General features: G+C 40.0%; 2 protein-coding genes across 2 annotated transcripts in view; one reads left to right on the forward strand and one right to left on the reverse strand.

Annotated features, from left to right (window-relative positions):
- tmem209 (transmembrane protein 209) overlaps positions 1-22546 on the forward strand; it is a 265065-nt gene that overhangs the window by 32860 nt on the left and 209659 nt on the right. The gene's annotated exons all lie outside the window — the stretch shown is intronic.
- The window catches only part of rassf8b (Ras association domain family member 8b), a 92674-nt gene continuing 82956 nt past the window's right edge, over positions 12829-22546 (reverse strand). The window contains exons 9-10 of the mRNA XM_033989814.2: positions 16080-16206; positions 12829-13011 (exon numbers count right to left, since the gene is read on the reverse strand). Of these exons, the coding sequence (XP_033845705.1) occupies positions 12896-13011; positions 16080-16206 (243 nt within the window). The 3' untranslated portion in view covers positions 12829-12895. The remainder of the gene's footprint in view (positions 13012-16079; positions 16207-22546) is intronic.

Here is a 22546-nt window from a genome sequence, read left to right on the forward strand (position 1 = left end):
TCAGATCCCATCATCCAGCATGTGTTCGCCCAGATTGAACGAGGACAATCTCCACCACCAACCCTACGAGATGAACTTCCTGAGCTGCCTCTACTGCTAAAAGAAGTTAATAAAATGGAGCTCCAGAACAACCTTCTTGTAAGGAGAAGGCAGGTAGGAAGCCGCATCACTTACCAGTTGGTGTTGCCAAAAGAGTGTCGGGCTGCGGTGCTGTCGTAACTCCATGATCAGATGGGTCATCTTGGAGTAGAGAGGACATTGGATATGGTCCGTTCTTTTGGCCAAGAATGTCTGCTGATGTCCACACCAAAGTCAGAACCTGTGAACGCTGTGTGAAACATAAATCATTGCCGGAGAGAGCCGTACCTCTTGTGAACACACAAACTTCATGTCCACTCGAACCGGTGTGTATGGATTTTCTATCTCTTGAGCCAGATCGACGAGTCAAAGACATCCTCGTGATCACCGACCACTTTACAAAGTATGCCATGGCAGTGCCAACCAAAAAGCCCGCACAGTTGCCAAGGTCCTCTGGTAGAACTTCTTCATCCACTATGGCATGCCTGAGCAGCTACATAGTGATCAAGGCTTTGAGTACGCGACTTTGAATCGCGTACTATCAAAGAGCTGTGCGAGATTGCTGGCATCCACAAGGGAAGAACTACTCCATATCACCCCAGAGGGAATCCGGTGGAGAGGTTTAATCGAACCCTTTTAAACACACCACTATCTTACGTTTGAATATTCAAAACTCCTTGGAGGCCGCAGCTAATTCGGCTAATGCTAGCGCGTTATTAGTGCGACCTATTAGCGCAACCTATTAGCGTGTTTATTGATTAAATATGGACATTATTTGATTTATTATTCCTGCCAAAATAAAGGCCAAACCTTTAGCATTTAAAGGACACTTTGATTTATGTTATGTGGGCCCGTTTTAGTGTCCAGTTTTATTATTTTGAGTTACTCTTTTGGTGGCCATGATAGTTTTCTACTGTGATGTATTATGAATGAATGTAGCTACATATTTTGATTTTTTTGCACAAATGCTATCTAACTGAATTTGATTAGAAAATATTTGATAAGCTTTCAAAGCTATTGATGAACTGTAAGCCTTACAGCTCATTTTGATTTAAAGGTGCACTTTGATTGTTATTGAACTCAGTGTTGTTCAGCAATCTATGAATTTAATTTCTAAATTTATTGAACATTTAAATTTATAGCATTTCAAAATAATTGCTAATTTATATTTATGTCATAGAGGCTTACAGCTCTAATTATGATGTGAATTTAATTTGGGTTTTTCCTTTGACCATGTGCAGGTCAGGTTTTTTTTCCCCACTTCAACTTCTGGTTCTTCTGAGAAAAGGATATTCCACTCTTCAGTCCCGTGATGGCGAGCTAGAAACACCATATTGAGGTAGGAAATCAAACTTTATTTATTCTTGGATTGAACTTTGAACTTTGAAACATGGTTCAAAAGATCCCCCCACACGTACAACTGGACATATTGTAAAGGAATGGACATTCAATAGTTTCACGGGACTAGAAATATTCGGTACTCCTGAAGTTGTCCTTTTGGTTTTGATTTTCATTTCATTCATTGCACATCTTCCTGTCTATAATATATATTAATATACATGTCTATCATATACACATATTGTTGTATCTATTGAATATTATTGCATACCTGTTTATATGTATATGCACATTGAAATATTTATAATATATTCATATTTTCATTTCACCCTGTGTCTGCTTTTCATTCATACAGTTTATGGCTCTTTTCTGAATTTAGTTTTCTGATCACCTCTACAGTAATAAAACGTTACTTAACTTAAGCAGTCAGTCCACCTAGCCTACTTTCTCGGGGTCTTTTGTTACAATTAAAGCTCCTCGAGATCTAATTTTTGATGTGTTTAATACTTGATTTTTGCCATTTTCCGGGTTTCGGAGGCGGTTTTAATGAGTCCCTCGCCGGGACGTTGTCCCAGGCTCGGGCCTAATTATAATTTGTTGAGCATGTACATTAGTTATGAGTTGTAAATATGTATGTAATATATTGTGTACATACTTTTATAATAGGAATAAAAATTCCCAAATTTCTCAACTTTCAATACTGTTTTTGCTTTTTCTTTTGATTGGTTTATGGGTGATAAATATAGTAAATGAAGTCAAACACACATTATAGATATTATTATATACTATATATTTTATAGTATATTCTTTTAGATACACAGTTACTATATTATGTGATCTAATCTTAATGAGGTCAAATGAGGATCACCAGCTCTAGTGGACTAACTGGAAAGGTTATAAATCATAAAAGTTCATCTGGGGGTGCATGCACCAGCTGTGGCTGTGGACAAACAATTGTGAGTAACAATTTGACCCAAGCCTGGCCCCAGATTTAAAGCTCCCCCGAACATCTGCTTAATTATCTTAATGTGTAAACACATTTTGATATAATAGTGATTATTTTATGTGTAGTAATTAACATTGCATATAAATTAATTGAATACATAGTGGTCAACTGAGTCTTTGCCATAGTTATCATATCTAATCCATTGTTTTTCAATAAATGTATATTACTACTAATGCTACTAATATTGCTAATATTGGGACTCGAACTCGGGGTTCCCCCCCTTCTCCCCCTCTCCCTCAAATCTTCCCCATCTTATATGGACAATTGTTCCCCAGCTTTGGCGGAGTTGGTAGAGTGTTTGTCCACTGATCTGAAGGTTGGCGGTTCATCTTGACATAAACGTCATTGGCTGAGCGGTCAGATCCACAGGTTGAACACACAGATGAATGCTGTCGTTGTATCCTTGGGCAAGACACTTACCCACCTCGCCCTCTGTGTCTGTGTACACTGGTGTATGAATGGGTGAGTGGTTCCTTGTTGTAAAGCGCTTTGAGTGCCTTGAAGGTGGAAAAGCGCTATATAAAAATGTGACCATACCATGTGTTTACCATAACAGATCAGAAAATAGAATAGCAGAATGAAGCACTTTGATGCCATAATATCAACTACTTTGATTCTGTGACATTTTGGTTATTTCACACAATAAATCTTAACCTTGTCAGATCAAATCATCTCCTCTCGCCCATGCCTCTGTGATGTTTTACTCTATCTCTCAGCTGTTATCAGAGCATGTTGCTGACCTACCTTTGTCAGTATAACCTCCTCCATGGTCTTCTGAGACATCGGGATCCATATCTGCACCAGACACTCTCTTCTGCTCCCTTTGGGCTCAGTGTCCTCTACCCAGACAGTCTCCCCTCTCCTCCACTCCACTGGGCACACTTTTAGATTTGGTCAGCAGGGTTTATGTTAGCATGTAAACAATAAAACACAATAAATTGAAATTGCGTTTGGGTTGGTGCAACTCTTTGATCAAATTGGATTTGAGTATTCAAATAGTAGTGTTAACAGAATACATTATTTCAAATTGAAATATTTTATCAAAAAAGGTGACTGTAGTTTGGACCTCTTCAAACATGTTCTGAAATTAATATTCCTCATGCATCACGTAAGCTTGCCTCTTCACAGATCTGACCTGTATCTTGGTCTGAAGGTGCCGCCTGCATTTTTCTATGGAGAAAAAGAAGTTTAATACCATACTGTGGAACATTCCAGGTAAAGCCACAACACGATAGTGAGAAAGACAGATAGACCACTTGTTGTATCCCTGAACACCGCCTCAAGGAACTGGTGGCACCTGTGTAGGAGCCTCTTCGCTGGGTTAAGACGACACCCACTACCTCGTTCATGTGACTAGAGACTCAAGTCTTTAAGGTTTTGCTGTTACATGTTTGAAAAGGATAAGGGGATAAGACTAGATCATGTGGTCAAAGCGAAAGAATGCATGGAGACTCTAAAACCGGAAGTGGAAAGCAGAGAAAGAATCGTAAATCTGACACAAGGGAGAGACCATCCACAATGGAAGAGGAATATGCAGTTTGCTGGTGTAGCCTGTCAAGGGAATCAGTATAGCCTGGTACATGCAGGTTTTTCCTTAGTTTTGCTTATTTCTGCCTCCTACTTAAGACCACATTGGCCACCTTCCCCACATCTGGTTACATGTTATGAAGTAATTTATTCCCCCAAATAAATGTACAATGTACCTGTAAATGCACAATCTGATCTGATCTCAGAGACTAAGCAGGGTCGGGTGGTTAGTACTTGGATGGGAGAGTGCTGGGAATACCAGGTGTCACAGTGGTGCAGCAGTGCCAACTGTTATGTCTTTTGGCAAGACACTTCACTCACCTTACTTAGAATGAATAAGGTATTGACATCTGTGTTGGTGGTTGGAGGGACTGATGGTGGAGATTGGCAGCCTCGCTTGTGTCAGTCTATCGCAGGGCAGCTGTGGCTATATATTAGTATTGTCATGAGGCATGTATCTCTGCTCCTGTGTTGCCTCCCTGTGTGCTCTCTCTCCCTCCCCCACCGGCCTGAACCTGGAGCTGGGCGGAGCTCCCGGCTCCTCCTGCGCGCACCTGCTTCCCATCAGGGCAATCGTCACCACATGCCATGGATAAGAGGAGCTGGGAGAAAACACTCAGTGCCAGATTGTCCGCGTGTCAAATGTGACTATTCTAGCTCCGTTTTTGTATTCTTGTTACTTACCTTTTAAGATGCTAATTGGAGTTTGCTGCCTCCCAGGTTCCGGCTCTCCTGACCTTCCCAGCTCCGGGTCTCTGGTTCTGATCCTGACTCCGCACTCCTGCTCCCGTACAGTCAACTCCTTACCTTCACCTCCTTGTCTCGTCCTGGGTCCCGGCTGCTTCACGTCTCCTGTCCTGGCTCCCGCTCTCCGGTCCGTCCCGGCTCGGCTTCCTCTAGCTCTGTTCCTGGTCCTGTCTTCGTCCCTGTCTTCTGGCGGTTCCCTGCTCCAGTCTCTGCTCCTCCTGACACGCCCCTGGGCTCTGGCTCGCACCCTGCTCCGTGCTGCTTGTCGGATTAATGAACTCTTGTTTGAGTATTCACTGACTGTAAATAAACATTGCAAATCTGCCCCGAGTTCTGCACCTCTTTGGTCCACCCAACACTGTCGTTACGACAAGTATACAACACAACATAACATCACAGCACTGAGAATGAATGAATAATGCACAAAATTACATAAAAACAGTTTAGAACATGACGTAAGTTCAATTTAACTACAATCAACAAATCAGGAGTCATGGTCATTGTCTAACTCTTAATTTGTTTATGAATCTCTGGTGAGTTTGAAATATAACTTCAGTCAAATGTTATCAAAAAGAAAAGCCAAAAATGCACCCTAATCTAAGTTTTGTTTAACACAAAATTCTAAATCAAATACCATCAAATATTATGTTTGGTCAGTGTGAATGATAGCCTCATTAGTTGTTGGCATGTTAACAAAATGGTCTCGGAAACAACAAAAAGATGATGCAAAAACAGTCTGAAGCCACTTAGATCAAACCAGTGTTTTAGCTGCTTTCAACTCATCTCAGAATACTGTTGCTTCAACGGGTACAATAAACACAATGCTTTAACTTGTCAAATGGCTGTCATCATAAAAACGCATTTATCTGTAATGAGTTTGAACCCACTTTGGTCTGGCCTCTTTCTCCTCACAAGATGAAATGCTGGAGCTATAAATGGACCAATCATCTTATTTGGATATGCACACATAATGGCCAGAGACAAACCAATTATATACAGGCCATTATGGTGCCACTGTGGTGCTTTTCAAACTATTTTAGAGATTCTAGAATATGCATTTTCTTTTAAAACTATTTTTGTCAATCTTAGTATTGTAGTATTCTTTGTAGATGAATTTAGAGTTTCAGAGTGATAAAAATGTACACCATTGTCATAGTAACTGACAACTCAAAACAAATCTTTTGACACTCAAAACAAATCTTTTGAATGGTCAAAATATTCAAACTTCAGGTCATGTATTTATTCCCAAACATAACGGCATATGGAACTGTATGTAGCCTGTGCTCTTGTTTAAAAAAAAAACACACACACTACAATCACAACTGAATCTGTGTTGCCAGAGCCTTAACCTGCAGCTAGAGGACACATACGAGTGCTTCTCATTCTCAGTATATGGACAGGCCATGCCTTGTGTGAAAGCTCAGAACCTCCAGAATTCACTCAGTGAGTTGCAAAGGCTGCACTAGCACTAATTCATGATAGTAGTAGTGACCATTCAGATCAGAGAGAGTCACTTTAGGTTTAAATTAACTAGATTTCAACATTGAAACTGGCAAGCCAAATGAGTCTCATTCTGATTGGTTAATTGGCTTGGATTTTGTTTTTTGTTTTTTTTTTTCTAATTAAGAATAAATCAGTATTACATCAGTAAGAGCTATATATGATTTGAACATCCTTGCCTTGTATTTGGGTGTATAGATCATGACCAATAAATTATGTTTATGAATTTTAGATATACAAATTTTATATAGTCTGCCTCATTTAAATCTTCATGTTTCCCATACTTGTTGAAGGTTAATCTAAAAACAGATTCAAAATATGTGATAAGTCAAAATGATTTACATTTGTCTCTCATTGAATCTGACATGCCTGTTATTTTGTCGTCTTTTTATTGGCTAGATTTTATTTTACATGATTTTTTTTTTACATTTTTTTTACACTGTTGCTATGGGAGGCAGAACTGCATACCAAAATTTGCAATGATCATGACTACTAAAATGTTATGTGAGTACTGTATGTGTACTGTATTGCTGTACTCCTGTTTGAAGCGCTCTCAGAGCAGCCGGTCACTGCGGTCCAGAGTGTCACTGTTGAGTTCACACCAGCCCAAGCGTCGTGCTCTCAGATGGAATGCTCTGACATCAACCTAAGCAGTGGCAGTGTGAAAAACGACCTTAGTCTGGCTTCTTTGTTCCAACATTAGCACTAAGACCTTGTTGAGTCCTTGCATTATATACACATAGACAGTTTGAGAATGCAGGTTCTCTCCCACCAAAATGTTACAAATGTCGACGCAACTTATTTTCTTTCAGAACTAGAGCAAAATGCAGGAGAAGCAGGCTTCTGTTGAATTATAGATATATTGTTGTAAAAAGGTTTTGATTATCTATTACTGCAGTTAAAATGACCACCTTTCCAATTTTATTTTCTGGTTTTGCCATAATATACAGTGACAATTTTAGCATCCAGAAGAAAACCTATACACAGAATTCAAGTCACACACCTTTCCTAATGGAGGGTCCACTACCTGTTTGTGTCCATGGAGATGCTATTGCTTTACCTGCAATGTTCTACAGTATGGAAATTAACTTAAATATATTGCATTTGTTGTATTACAAGTGTTTTTACTGATAATAAATAAATAAATACAAATAAATAAAGTTTGCTCTGTGGTGTTACCTGCTTGTTTCCATGAAGATACGTTTACTGCCATACTGTGGAACATTCCAGGTAAAGCAACAACACGATAGTGAGAAAGACAGATAGATCATTTGTTGCATCCCTGAACACTGCGCCTCAAGGAACTGGTGGCACCTGTGTAGCAGCCTCTTCGCTGGGTTAAGACGCCACCCACTAGCTCGTTCATGTGTCTAGAGATTCAAGTCTTTAAGGCTGTGTACCCCATTCCCTTTTCCCTTAAATCATTTATGAATTAATAAATGTAACGTAAATTGTAAGTTGCAGAAAACTTGGAAATCCCTGAAAAAGGAGGAAATCAATAACAAAGAAACATGGTGTGGAGAAAGACAAGTCATGGCAGAAGGTTTTGCTGTTACATTTTTGAAAAGGATAAGGGGATAAGACTAGATCATGTGGTCAAAGCGAAAGAATGCATGGAGACTCTAAAACCGGAAGTGGGAAGCAGAGGGTCGGGTGGTTAATACTTGGATGGGAGAGTCTAGGCAAAGCAATAATATCTTCATAGAGACAAACAGGTGGCGACAATCCACCAGAAAAGTTACGTAGTAGTGCTTTAAATGTTTAAAATCTCTATGGCACAACTAATGACTGTACAATGAGACAAAGATTTCATGAGAAAATGGCACAGTTAATTCATTATTCATAGATTTTCTGTTAAATTGATGAAAATAATAAGATGGTTTGAATTACCATAAAGCAGAGGTTAATAATAATAATAATAATAATAATAATAATAATAATAATAATAATAATAATAATAATAATAATAATAATAATTTGACAGATTTTTTTCCCAGTCACACTGTATTCTATAGAAATGTACACGGAAATGCACACATATTTTACACTGTTTGGAACATTCTCCACGGGGATAAAGGTTTTTTGCCATACTGTGAAATACTATACCTAAAGGAGCAACATTTCCATGGAAACAAGCAGGAAGAGGACCTCCTCCTGGCCAAATAAGAAAAATGCTTTCCTATGTTTTTCAGTGCAATAAACACAACCACATTTTAGAAACATGCTTTTATTTTAGTCAATTTTTAGCTAAAAAGTTACATACTGTGGCTTCAATAAGGATTATACTTTCAGTAGCCTACAAAAGTGCTTGCTGCTACTACTGTTATGAGCAGATTCACATTCACCTAACTACAGAGACTATGACTAGCTTTGGTTCAAATAAGACATTTTAAAGTTTTGAATATTTGAGAGATGAAGCCCTGCTTGAGGACACAGTGAAATATTAAAATTATTTAACACTTGATAGAACATAATATTAGATAACAGAAAATACATGGGAGCATCTTAAACACACAATGTAATGCACTGCAAAAATCTTGAATCTTGAATTCAAAATAGTTCAAAATGTTGCTTTTATTGGATTTATATATTTACTGTAATGAAGTGTCTACTTTTATCTGTAAAAAAACAAACTACCACGTGGAATGTAGTAACTCTTGCACTTGATTTAAAGAAGGGGGTATTTTATTTCTATGGGGTATTAATTGCAAACACATAATTTATTTAGATCACCATATTGCATTGAAAATGCTCTAGCCACTGAAAACAATGTATTAACAATGTATTAACATGTTTTATCAGTTTCACTTTCGCTTTTGATGCTCTGAGTCTCCCCTCTCTTTGCTCTCCGAGGGTTCACTTCCCCATCGGAGTGCTATCACAACACAATCAGCGTGCATTCCGTTAACTAAGCTACAGCACAAAGTATCAGGTTTGTCAAGTTGCCGTGCACAGTTTTGTATCATGTTTTTGTATATTTATGGAGAATTTTCATGTGGGTGCAAGGGTGATGTAGACTTGTGGGTGGAGCATTGGACAGAATCTTACAGCTAACCATAAGAAGGGTTTGAATAAGACCCAGAAGGGATCTCTAAATTACTCAAACATGCATGGATGACATCTAAAACTTTGTTGTTTTTTTTTTTTTATGAGGGAACAACATTATACCATGGCAAGCTAAAAAAAAATCTATTTTGCATAATACCCAATTTTTGAGAAAAAAAAAAAATCTATTTACTCTAAGCAGGAATATCTTAATCAAGTTAAAGGTACATGATATAACTTTTCAAATGGAGGGTCTGCAAGTGCTTGTAGGCATGGTGATGTTATTGCCTTGTCTAGAATGTTCCTCACTATGACATATCCCCATGGAAACAAGCAGGTGAAAATGCCAAAATATCAAGTCTGCCATTACCAGTATGTCACTCACAATAGGAATGCATGTATGGTTGATCAAAATAAAAAAAATAAAAAAAGACCTGTAATTGAATAACTGCAACACAGGTAGGTATAAGGAGGTGGGGGACAGGAGGGTCCTGGCTAAGGTTTTTTCTATAATGGGCCATGTAAAATGTAGAATGAACACTGTTAACACTGAACATGTGTCATTCAACCATACCTATGTGCAATACTCAAGTCACTTTACGGAGATGTTACATTAAAGTCTATTTTTAAAATTATTTTAAGCTATTTATCTATTATCTTGTTTTATTTCATGTACCATTTTCCTTCTGTTCTTTAACTGTGCGGTGCAATACTGGAATTTCCCCACCGTGGGACTAATAAAGGCATATCTTATCTTATCTGCCATGCTGTAGAACATTTCAGACAAAGAAAAATAGTATTCTAAATATTCTATGTAAATTAATTGTTATTCATTAAATATTGTAGATATTAGCCTGTTTAACTAATTTAGATATTTGCATTTTTGCAGTGTAGATAAGCCAACAAAAAATGAACAAAAAAAGAATGTACAGTTTTATGTAATGTTGCCCCCATGTGGTGATGTGGGATACAGCATTCCAGGTTTTCCCCAACATGGACGACTCATTTCTCTCATTTCAAAGCGTTTTGGAGAAACTGTAAAGTGTAGAGTGAGACAGGTGGCACTAAAGATATCACGGTCCATTTTCTGTATTATGTCTCCTGTTTGAAATTTTGATGATTTGGCCATTGGTGTCTGTGGAAAGTTGTGACAAATTTGTTTTGTCCCCAAATCAATTTTAAACTGATAAAAGTGCTGAGCCAGCGCTGAGATATATTGACATCGGCTACACCTTTTTCAGAGCACATAGTATCTACACTGCAAAGAAAGCATTTATTAATGAGTTAAAATTACTTGAATTCAGAATCTTGAAGTGTTGAGAAGTGTTGAACTATTCTATTACCATTTTCTTTTCCATATATTTGATGTATGTATTGTATAAACACCTCTTGAGGTCAGGAACTGCAATATCAGCATGCTGTTAGCATTACTGTCACAGCAAAATCTCCATTCTGACCTCTAAAAGTTGTGAAAAGCATTTATAAACTCATTGTTGTGAATAATTAGGATGCCGTGAATGCTTAAAGTAAATGAGGAATAAGACAGTAAAAATCAGGTATAGCACCTTTAAATATTAAACTAGATTAACCTCCTGATATACAGATTGAAATAACACATGGAAATCCGCAAACTGAAAAAAGTGTCTTCTTCCAAAATCCATTTCTCATCATCCCATTTATAGATGATATGAATTTAATATTTACAGACAAGACAAAAAACTAGTTAAATCTAATTCTGATTTCAAGTAATCTTAACTGTAGAATTAATTTTTGCAGTGTATTACAGGTGGGTTATGTAAGAAATTGTAAAGAAATTATATTAGAAACACAATGGTGCTGAGGATTATCCAAAAATTAAAACTGTTAAATTATTTGTCAATGAATTCCACCAATGAAATAAAAATGTTTTTCAGATGACAAATTAGGACTGTTGACATAGAGATCAACAACTTAAAACTAAGTATGATATCTAAAGTCCTCAAAACATTGCATATTACAGGAAACTGAAAATTATGAATTGTTTTAAATGTCTTGTAATCCAAGACATTTAAAAGTATGTTTCGGATGGATTGCAAAAATACTGTCTGAGATCATCCAAAAAATTTGTATTGTGGTTATCACCCACCCCTCTTCTCTACCAGTACTTTTCGTATCATAGCATGGCACATCTGGCTTTGACACCAGTAAGGCTACACCAGCATATGGCTACGGTCATTGCACATTTTTTTTTTCATATTTATATTTGCATATAGATCAACTACTATCCTTAAAATTTATCTTAAAGGTGCATGTAACTTTTCTGGTGGAGGGTAAGCAAAGATCGGTAGAGTGGCCAAACATTGTACTCAAGTATGAGTAATGTTAGTTCAAAATAATATTACTCAAGTAGAAGTACAAAGTAGTGGTCTAAGAAATTACTCAAGTAAGAGTTAAAAGTATTTGGGAAAACTACTACTCAAGTAAGATTAACTTAAAGACTAACGTCTGGGATGGAACATTTAATTTGTAATTTGAAGCACAAAACTTTCATGTTTTGTCCTTTAAATTACTTCCCAACACCTGGTATTTTCAAAAGATAGGCACAAAAATTTGAAAAACATCATACAGTGTACAATATATTACTCAAATAGGAGTAAAAGTATGCTGCTAGAAAAGTACTTTCTTTAAAAAGTCACTCTAGTAAATGTGACTAAGCACTACCCACCTCTTTGAGAATGCTACCTGCTTGTCTCCATGGAGGTGTTGCTGCTTTGCCTGGAGTGTATCACAGTATAGCATTAAACATATCTATATTTCTGTAAGTTACAGGTTAGATCTATGCGACCTTACTCATAGAATGTATTTTTCGAAGGTATATTTTCTAGCAATAAAAACATCTGTAATTGAATAAATGCAAGATCGATTGGTTTAATGCCATTCTGTCGAACATTCCAGGCATCATCTGCAGGGAAACAAGCAGGTGGCAAACTCTCTACTCAAAAAGTTACATTTTGTGTCTGTAAATATTAAGTTGCTCAATTGCATCTCAAAGTAAACAGATGAATGCTGGAGTTAAAGTTTTGTCCTCTATAATGTTCAAATATGAGTTTTGACATCAGGGAGGCATAGGGGGTTAGCACATTTGCCACACAGTGAGAAGGTCCCAGGTTCAATTCCTGTTTCGCAAGAGACATTTCTGTGCAGAGTTTGCATGTCCTCCCTGTGCTCTGGTTTCCCCCGTTATTCTATAACATGCACAGTAGATAAAATGCTCCATCCTAACGTGGACTACTTTAGGACCAAGACTAGCTCAAGATCTGGAGATGGGCCCACTGCTCCTGACAGGTTTAACTCAGAGACACCAAAGGATCGGCTAAATGCAGAGGACATATTCCCCAATGCATACAACAAATCCTACCTTACCCATGAGTTTCACTCTTTGCACAACATCTCATCTCACACATTATACACTCCTTTAGGCTAAAACAACATGAAGTCATAGTCTCTGCCACCCTCCTTTGTATATTTTTCAGAAGTTGTTTATCTTTCTGTCTTTGCTCCCAACATTAGAGAAAATGGAATAGAGTATTAAAAGGCTTTCTATTGGCATAGAACAGAGAGGGGAGCAGCGTGATGCCACCTTCGCCTTAGGGCGCTTCCCGGGACCGGAGGGAGTCAGACGTAGATGCCTTCGGGGTTGAAGTTGGAAGATATCGGGCTGTGTAGTGTTCGCAGGTCGGTAGGTAAAAGATGAGACGAGTTAAGGCGCTTCAGAGAGCCACATTCCTCATCTGTGAGAAAGAGAAAGAAAAGAGAAGAAAAGAGTTTTTAAAGGGGATACATTACATAAAATTTATTTTTATAAGCTTTTACTCATGGTAACAATTTTCTCCTATTACCTTACTCAAAGTTGTATTTTGATTTGTGTAGGTTTGCGTAATCCTGCATTTTCTAGCATACAACGCCTGATTGCTCAGAAAGTGTGTGTTTTCACCCGTCACTAGCTCCACTAGTGCTGCAATTATTATTTTAACTAATTGATTAATTTAGCGATTATTCTTTCGCTTAATTGATTAGTTGTTTAGAATCTAAAGGCCAATTTCTAATTTGACCACAGTGAACTAAAGTGACTTCATGGCATCCCGGTGGTGTATATTTACAGACAAAAGAAACAGTACATTTACACATTCCTTCATTCAGTCATCAGTCATTTTTATGTCTACTTCTTTTGTGTCCTAAAACCTCTTCTCTGAGCACATGGCATGTTTTGGAATCTGTGAATAGACCAAATTTGATGATTAAATTAGTTGATGATTAATAATCAATTATCTTAATGAATTTGTTGCAGCCCTAGTCTCCACCGTTTTTTTCTGCTCACTTGTGTGCTTATTTCAATGCAGACTTCGGGTCGTACGGAGTATCACAGGACTGAAAAATGTCACACAGCCACGCAATAAGAGTTACAGTGAATTGCCACTCTGAAAAGGCGGAACCTGTCAGTGAATTGGATAGGAAGTCAGTGAAACTGTTTCTATTACAAAATGTCTATTAAGATAAGATAAGATAAGATAAGATAAGATAAGCCCTTTATTAGTCCCACAGTGGGGAAATTCCAGTATTGCACTGCACAGTTAAAAAACAGGAGGGAAATGGTACATGCAGTAAAACAAGATAATAGATAAATAGCTTAAAATAATTTAAAAAATAGACTTAAAAAATAAACTAAAAATAGACTCTAATGTAACATCTCTGTAAAGTGACTTGAGTATTGCACATAGGTATGGTTGAATAACACATGTTCAGTGTTAACAGTGTTCATTGTACAGTCTGACAGCAGCAGGAAGGAAAGACCTGCGAAACCTCTCCTTCACACAGTGAGGATGAATCAGTCTGTCATTGAAGCTGCTCTCCAGGGCAGACAGAGCGTCCTGCAGGGGGTGAGACTCATGGCCCAGCATAGAAAAGACCTTAGCCAAGACCCTCCTGTCCCCCACCTCCTGCACTGAGTCCAGAGGACAGCCCAGGACGGAGCTGGACTTCTTGATGACCTTGTCCAGCTTCTTCCTTTCCCTCTCTGTGATGCTGCTGTTCCAACAGACCACACCGTACAGGATGGCTGATGCCACCACAGAGTCATAGAAGGTCTTCAGGAGTGGCCCTCTCACTCCAAAAGAGCTGAGTCTCCTCAGGAGATAGAGCCTGCTCTGGCCCTTCTTGTACAGTGCATTTTGAGTCCAGTCCAGTTTGTTGTTCAGATGAACACCCAGGTACTTGTATGAGTCCACTCTCAATGTCCCTTCCCTGGATGTTCACTGAGGGGGCAGTAGAGTGGCGTCTGCGGAAGTCCACCACCATCTCCTTGGTCTTCCCTGCATTGATGATGAGGTGGTTCTGTCATCATCCTTGATGAGGCCAATGATGGCAGAGTCATCAGAGAACTTCTGCAGGACGCAGCTGTCTGTGTTGTGTCTGCAGTCTGCAGTGTAAAGGGTGAAAAGAAAGGGCGCGAGAACAGTGCCCTAGGGCGCCCCCACACTGCAGGTCATGAGATCAGTTCTTGGCTCTCACAAACTGGGGCCGGTTTGTGAGATAGTCCAGGATCCAGTCTGCCAGGTCACAGTCCACCCCGGCGGTCTCCAGCTTGTCCCTCAGCAGCAGTGGCTGGATGGTGCTGAAAGCACTGGAGAAGTCAAAGAAGAGAATCCTCACAGTTCTGGCGGGGTTCTCCAGGTGAGACAGTGAGCGATGCAGCAGGTAGATGACGGCATCCTTCACTCAGATGCCAGGCCAGTACGCAAACTGCAGCGGGTCCATCGCTGAGCTGACAGTGGAGCGGAGATGGCCAAGGACCAGTCTCTCCAGTGTCGCCATCAGGTGAGATGTTAGAGCCACCGGCCTGAAGCTGCTGAGCTCCTTGACCTATGGCGTCTTGGGCACCGGTACCACGCAGGAGGTCTTCCAGAGTTGTGGTACCATCCTCAGCTTTAGGCTCATGTTGAAGACATGCTCCATTACAAAATATGAAATAATGATTGACATATGTAAAAGTTTAAAGCCTATTTCTTCTTCAATAAAAAGATAAACGGGGGACTATGGAAAACCTGAGCTATCAGCATTAGCCACAATACTGATCCTGGTTTCAGAAAGAACAGTGAAGGGGGAAATCAGTCACATATTGTGGTGTATTTTATGCAGTTTATAATTTTGCAGAAACAGCCATGGCTGCAAAATTCTTAGCCCATAATAGCATATGCTATGTCTGTAAAAATAAAACATTATCTGCCACCACAAAACTAAATTGCTATAAGTAAGAAATGCACAACTTTAGCTTGTGACAAATCTCAAGCGATGGTAAATGGTCACATTTTTCTATAGCGCTTTTTTACCTTCAAGGCACTCAAAGCGCTTTACAACAAGGAACCACTCACCCATTCACACACACATTCACACACTAGTGTACGCAGACACTGAGGGCAAGGTGGGTTAAGTGTCTTGCCCAAGGACACAACGACAGCATTCATCTGTGTGAGTTAGAATCGCACCACCAACCTATGGATCAGTGGATCTGACCGCTCAACCAATGATGTTTATGTCGAGAGCGGGATTTGAACCGCCAACCTTCGGATAACTCATAGATTTCACAAAAAAAATTCAATAGTGCTCAAGTAATAAAAATGCAATTCCAAAAGGAAATTTGTATTTTCTTAAGTAGTTAACACTTTTTTTTCCCAAGTTAATTTTCACTGTAAATATTATCATGCATGTTCATGGGTTTTTGACAGAAACAGTAAACAGGTGTAGCTGTGTGCTAGTAAATCTGACCATGTCGGAGTTTGATTAGGGGGTAGTGTGCACTTGCCATTGCCCGTCTCCAGTGCACTCTGAGCGTGCAGCACCGTCACCCTGGTCCCTGTCTGCTGGATGAACTGCTGGAGGTTCACCTGACGTAGCTCTTTGGTCAACTGCTCCAGCACCTGCTCCTTCTCCTTCAAACACACAATTTAAGTAAAGAAGTAAATGAACTCAAACTAGCAAAATCACGACAGAGATTCTCAATACATTGTGCCAAGTATCCAGGCACATCCCCCGTAACTGCAGTAGTTTGAAGCTCTATACTGGACCCTGTTAAATGAGCTCAGGCATTTTCTGATCCCCTTGAGAGAAAGCAGGCAGCAAAACAACTTTTTAGCGCAGAGCTCTTTCTCTCATCTACAAATCTTTTAGAGGCAGAGGATTTAGACCAAACTTACACTTAAAAATCTAAGGAAATGGAGGCATGGATCACTAGAGTGCATTTTTGTAGATTTTTGAGTCAATAAATGCTTGAAACTAGTTTAGCTTTAATATAGACTTCTTCTGGTTTAGTTCTGTTTTAGTCTTTGTTCAGCCCTGGTTTAGATCTAGTTTAAACCCTGTTGTGTCCCAAATCAATTCCCATAATCCTGATTTTGTCCTGAGATAATCCAGTTCATAGTCCTGGTTTAATTCTTTCTGTAGCCCTAGTTCCTGTTCCTTTGTAAATATACTGATTTCTGGTTGTAAGTAAAATGTACTTACTTAATTACTTTATTTTATTTAAAGGACAATGTGCAGTTACATTAAAAGATGGCTGCACCAGATTTAGCATAATGCTACTTTCCATCTGTAGTCCTAATAAATAAATAAAATAAATGCAATTTATAATAATAATATTAATAATTAAAACTGAAAGCACTGATAAAGGCCCTCGCCACCCCTTGCGACCACGGGGTACACGCTACCGTGAAGATCCTGCATTTCGTTCCCGCTTACATCACCCCTCCCCCCAAAATCAGCGTCTCAGTTATACTATAACTGAAACGCTACTTATACATTTATTCCAATGAGACCATTTATGACATTGTCACACCTGCAGGGTTGGAAATAGAAGTATGTCTTCATTGGCTTTTTGTTCAGTATGATGAGAGGAATAGGTGTACCAAATTTCAATGGTCTATGAAAAAATTAATGATTTTTCATCCCACTGAACCAAAAACCATGTATTTCAATGGGAAATGTCAGACGTTGCCATGGCAACACCTTTGAAAATAGAGGTATGTTCTCATTGGCTTTTTTGTTCAGTATGTCAATAGGGATGTCCATGCCAAATTTCAAATGTTTGTGACAAAGTAATTTTTTGCATACCATTAATAAGTTCAAGGGGGCGCTGTGGAGTAATGTAAAGGTTGACATATGTGAATTGCATATTTATGCACTCAGATCAAGATTTTGAACAAAACGTATATTAATGCCGGAAAAGAGGAAACTGCATGTTTGAGTTACGGGCCATTGAAAACTTCAAAAAACGTCTTTTTTTTTGCAGGCTGGCCACACCCACATTTTATAACTTAGAAAAATCCAAGAGAGTAGCCTATAATCCCACATGGGACTAGTTCATTTTGACCAATTTGTAAGTTTCTTGAATGAAAATTAGAGGCACGAAAAATTCTAATGTGAGAGGTAAAATTTTGAAAAAATGGGGTTCCGCCCCCTGTAGGGTTTAGGGTGGGGTCATGATATAATTTTTTACTTGTCTTGACATGTTCTATGTTTGTACCAAATTTCATTTGTCTATGATGAAAAAGATCTCTCATTGCCGTAATGTATTTTGATTTTTGAGGTGGCGCTATTGAGTCATTTTGATACGTACATTTTTTTGCACATGAAAATACAACTTTTTTTGCAAATCTTGAATTTTAGGCCATAGTTTGATGAGTGTAGAGCATCTATTTAGTCTACAACAAAGTCCAGTACTCTGAACCCCATTCATTTCAATGACACATTTATTATGTTACCACGTTAACATAGTTGCAGATGGAGGTTTGATCTCATTGACTTTTTTGATCAGTATGTCAAGGAGGATGTATGTACAAAAATTCAAATGTTTATGTCAAACTTTGCAAAAAAAATGCATTGGAGTTTTAGGGGGCGCTACCAAGACATTTTTCAAAATTTTTATAAACACAGGTAAAAATAATACATTTTTCACCAGTATTGAATTTTGGGTGCAATAAAATTTACTTTTCGTTAACGTTCAGGGGGTCAAAAGTGAATTCAAAGTCGCGAGCAAAATAAATAACAACAATGGAATTTTTTTTTCCACCCATTAATTTTCTCCTAAACCATAACAGCTACAGTCATGTGACTTTCTCACATTGTGCCCCATCACAAATAAGGCCCCTGTGAATTTTTTCACGACAAATCGATTGTGTTCTATGAATTTTTGAAAATGAAATTTGTAGAGGGCGCTAGAGAGCCATTTTGTGATAGAGTGCCTTCATTTGTATATCATTGCGTTCAGCTCACAAATGTGCATAAACGCTGTATTAGCTGTTTCCCAACAAAAAATGTGTGAAAGAGAAATATTTTTTTGAAATATTAAAAAATTTGCGATTTTGTTGAAAATTCACCCTGACCACACCCAAAGTCATAATCAAAATGTAATTGATAATCTTTAATCACATATGGGTTTAATGGGATTTGGCCAAATTTGAAGTGTTTGTGATGAAAACTGTGCGAGAAAATGTCCTGAATGCGAGGGTGTGCACTTTTGTCATTCCCAGGTTTGATCCAATATGGCCGACTTCCTGTAGATTTTAGGGCGGGGCCATAATATCATTTTTGTCATGTCTCGACATGTACTATTTTTTTATGTGAGTTTCAGATTTTTACGTTGACTTTTTTCCGAGTCGGGCTCCCATTGGCCCCATGAAAATCAAAGTTTGAGGTGGCGCTACCGAGTCGTCTTTTGTTATTTTTTCTCGAGGTCTTTTGTGACAATTAGAGCTCGTCGAGTTCTAATTTTTGACACCACTCACTGCCATGTCGGGGCGTGTTTACTACTTGATTTTTGCCATTTTCCATGCTCCGGACGCGGTTTTAAAGAGTCCCTCGCCGGGACGGAGTCCCAGGCTCGGGCCTAATAATGGAATTTTTTTTTCAACCCATTATTTTTCTCCTAAACCATAACAGCTAATTTGAAGTGTTTGTGATGAAAACTGTGCGAGAAAATGTCCTGAATGCGAGGGTGTGCACTTTTGTCATTCCTGTGTTTGATCCAATATGGCTGACTTCCTGTACATTTTAGGGCATTAGTACATTTTTTCATAGTATCATTTTTGTCATGTCCCGACATGTTCTATTTTTTGATGTGAGTTTCAGATTTTTACGTTGACTTTTTTCCGAGTCGGGCTCCCATTGGCCCCATGAAAATCAAAGTTTGAGGTGGCGCTACCGAGTTGTCTTTTGTTATTTTTTCTCGAGGTCTTTTGTGACAATTAGAGCTCGTCGAGTTCTAATTTTTGACACCACTCACTGCCATGTCGGGGCGTGTTTACTACTTGATTTTTGCCATTTTCCATGCTCCGGACGCGGTTTTAATGAGTCCCTCGCCGGGACGGAGTCCCAGGCTCGGGCCTAATAATGGAATTTTTTTTTCAACCCATTATTTTTCTCCTAAACCATAACAGCTAATTTGAAGTGTTTGTGATGAAAACTGTGCGAGAAAATGTCCTGAATGCGAGGGTGTGCACTTTTGTCATTCCTGTGTTTGATCCAATATGGCTGACTTCCTGTACATTTTAGGGCATTAGTACATTTTTTCATAGTATCATTTTTGTCATGTCCCGACATGTTCTATTTTTTGATGTGAGTTTCAGATTTTTACGTTGACTTTTTTCCGAGTCGGGCTCCCATTGGCCCCATGAAAATCAAAGTTTGAGGTGGCGCTACCGAGTCGTCTTTTGTTATTTTTTCTCGAGGTTTTTTGTGACAATTAGAGCTCGTCGAGTTCTAATTTTTGACACCACTCACTGCCATGTCGGGGCGTGTTTACTACTTGATTTTTGCCATTTTCCATGCTCCGGACGCGGTTTTAATGAGTCCCTTGCCAGGATGGAGTCCCAGGCTCGGGCCTAATAATGGACATTTTTTTTCCACCCATTATTTTTCTCCTAAACCATAACAGCTACAGTCATGTGACTTTCTCACATTGTGCCCCATCACAAATAAGGCCCCTGTGAATTTTTTCACAAGTCCACGACAAATTGTACGTCTTCTATGAATTGTTGAAAATGAAATTTGAAGAGGGCGCTAGAGAGCCATTTTGTCAGAGAGTGCCTTGATTTGCATATCACTGCGTTCAGTTCACAAATGTGCATAAACATATTAGCGTTTTCCTAACAAAAAATGTGTGAAAGAGAAATATTTTTTTGAAATATTCCAAATTTTGCGATTTTTTTGAAAATTCACCATGACCACACCCAAAGTCATAATCAAAATATAATTGATAATCTTTAATCACACATGTATTTAGTGGGATTTGGCCAAATTTGAAGTGTTTGTGATGAAAAGTGTGTGAGAAAATGTCCTGAATGCGAGGGTGTGCACTTTTGTCATTCCCGGGTTTGATCCAATATGGCCGACTTCCTGTACATTTTAGGGCAGGGGCACAATATCATTTTTGTCATGTCCTGACATGTTTTATTTTTAGATGTGAGTTTCAGATTTTTACGTTGACTTTTTTCCGAGTCGGGCTCCCATTGGCCCCATGAAAATCAAAGTTTGAGGTGGCGCTATAGAGTCGTCTTTCGTTATTTTTTCTTGGGGTCTTTTGTGACAATTAGAGCTCGCCGAGTTCTAATTTTTGACACCACTCACTGCCATGTCGGGGTGTGATTTTTACTACTTGTGTACCAATAACACACATGGTTAATTTATCTCTTAAACAGAGAGTTGTCCCATTGTCCTGGAAACTGGCAACAGTCACCCCAAACTTTAAATCTGGTGACAGATCAAACATATCCAATTATCAACCAATCTGTACACTTCAAGTCATTTCCAAGGTTGTTGAGAGATGGGTAGCAAATATTATAAATGAACATTTACATCCTCTCTCTGAACCGCCACTTTAATGTGGTGGAGGGGTTTGAGTGCCCCGAATGATCCTGGGAGCTATGTTGTCGGGGGCTTCATGCCCCTGGTAGGGTCACTCATGGCAAACAGGTCCAGGGAGACAGGACAGACTAAGAGTGGTTCAGAAGCCCCTTATGAAAAGAGTACAATCAAGGCAAGCTACGTTGCCTGGACTGGCATTACCGGGGCCCCACCCTGGAGCCAGGCCTGTGGTGGGTGCTCGACAGTGAGCGCCTGGTGGCCGGGCCTTTCCCCACGGGGCCCGGCCGGGCTCAGCCCGAAGGAGTGACGTGGGGCCGTCCTCATGTGGACCCACCACCCACAAGAGGATCCGTAAAGGGCTGGTGCATGAAGATCTGGGCGGCAGTCGAAGGCGGGGGGCCTCGACGACCGGATTTCTGGACATGGAGACTGGCTCTGGGGACATGGAATGTCACCTCACTGGGGGGGGGGGAGGAGCCAGAACTTGTGCGGGAGGTTGAGCGTTACCGACTAGATATAGTCGGCCTCGCCTCCACGCACAGTTTGGGCTCTGCCGTTGCCCGTGGGGAGAGGCGGCGAGCTGGTGTGGGCTTGCTCATTGCCCCACAGCTTAGCCGCTTCATGTTGGGGTTCACTCTGGTGAATGAGAGGGTCGCGTCCCTGCGCCTCCGGGTCGGTGTCAGGTCTCTCACTGTTGTGTCGGCCTACGGGCCAAACAGCAGTGCGGAGTACCCGGCCTTCTTGGAGTCCCTGGGAGGGGTACTAGACAGTGCACCGACTGGGGACTCCGTTGTTCTCCTGGGGGACTTCAACGCCCATGTGGGTAACGACAGTGACACCTGGAGGGGCGTGATTGGGAAGAACGGCCTCACTGATCTGAACCCGAGTATTGTTTTGTTATTGGACTTCTGTGCTAGTCACAGTTTGTCCATAACAAACACCATGTTCGAGCACAAGGGTGCACGTGGCACCAGGACACTCTAGGTCGGAGGTCGATGATCGACTTTGTTGTCGTGTCATCTGATCTCCGACCGCGTGTCTTGGACACTCGGGTGAAGAGAGGGGCTGAGCTGTCAACTGATCACCACCTGGTGGTGAGTTGGATCCGCTGGCGGAGGAGGAAGCCGGACAGACCTGGCAGACCCAAGCGTATCGTAAGGGTCTGTTGGGAACGCCTGGCAGAGCCCTCTGTCAGAGGGGTCTTCAACTCACACCTCCGGTAGAACTTCTCCCTGATCCCGGGGGAGGTTGGAGACATGGACTCCGAGTGGGCCATGTAGCTGTGGTCGTAAGGTCTGCGGTGCTTGTCGTGGCGGCAATCCCCGAACCCGGTGGTGGACACCGGAAGTAAGGGATGCTGTCAAGCTGAAGAAGGAGTCCTATTGAGCCTTGTTGGCTCGTGGGACACCTGAG

Source organism: Periophthalmus magnuspinnatus, chromosome 23, assembly GCF_009829125.3.
Source record: "Periophthalmus magnuspinnatus isolate fPerMag1 chromosome 23, fPerMag1.2.pri, whole genome shotgun sequence".
Lineage (NCBI taxonomy): Eukaryota > Metazoa > Chordata > Actinopteri > Gobiiformes > Gobiidae > Periophthalmus > Periophthalmus magnuspinnatus.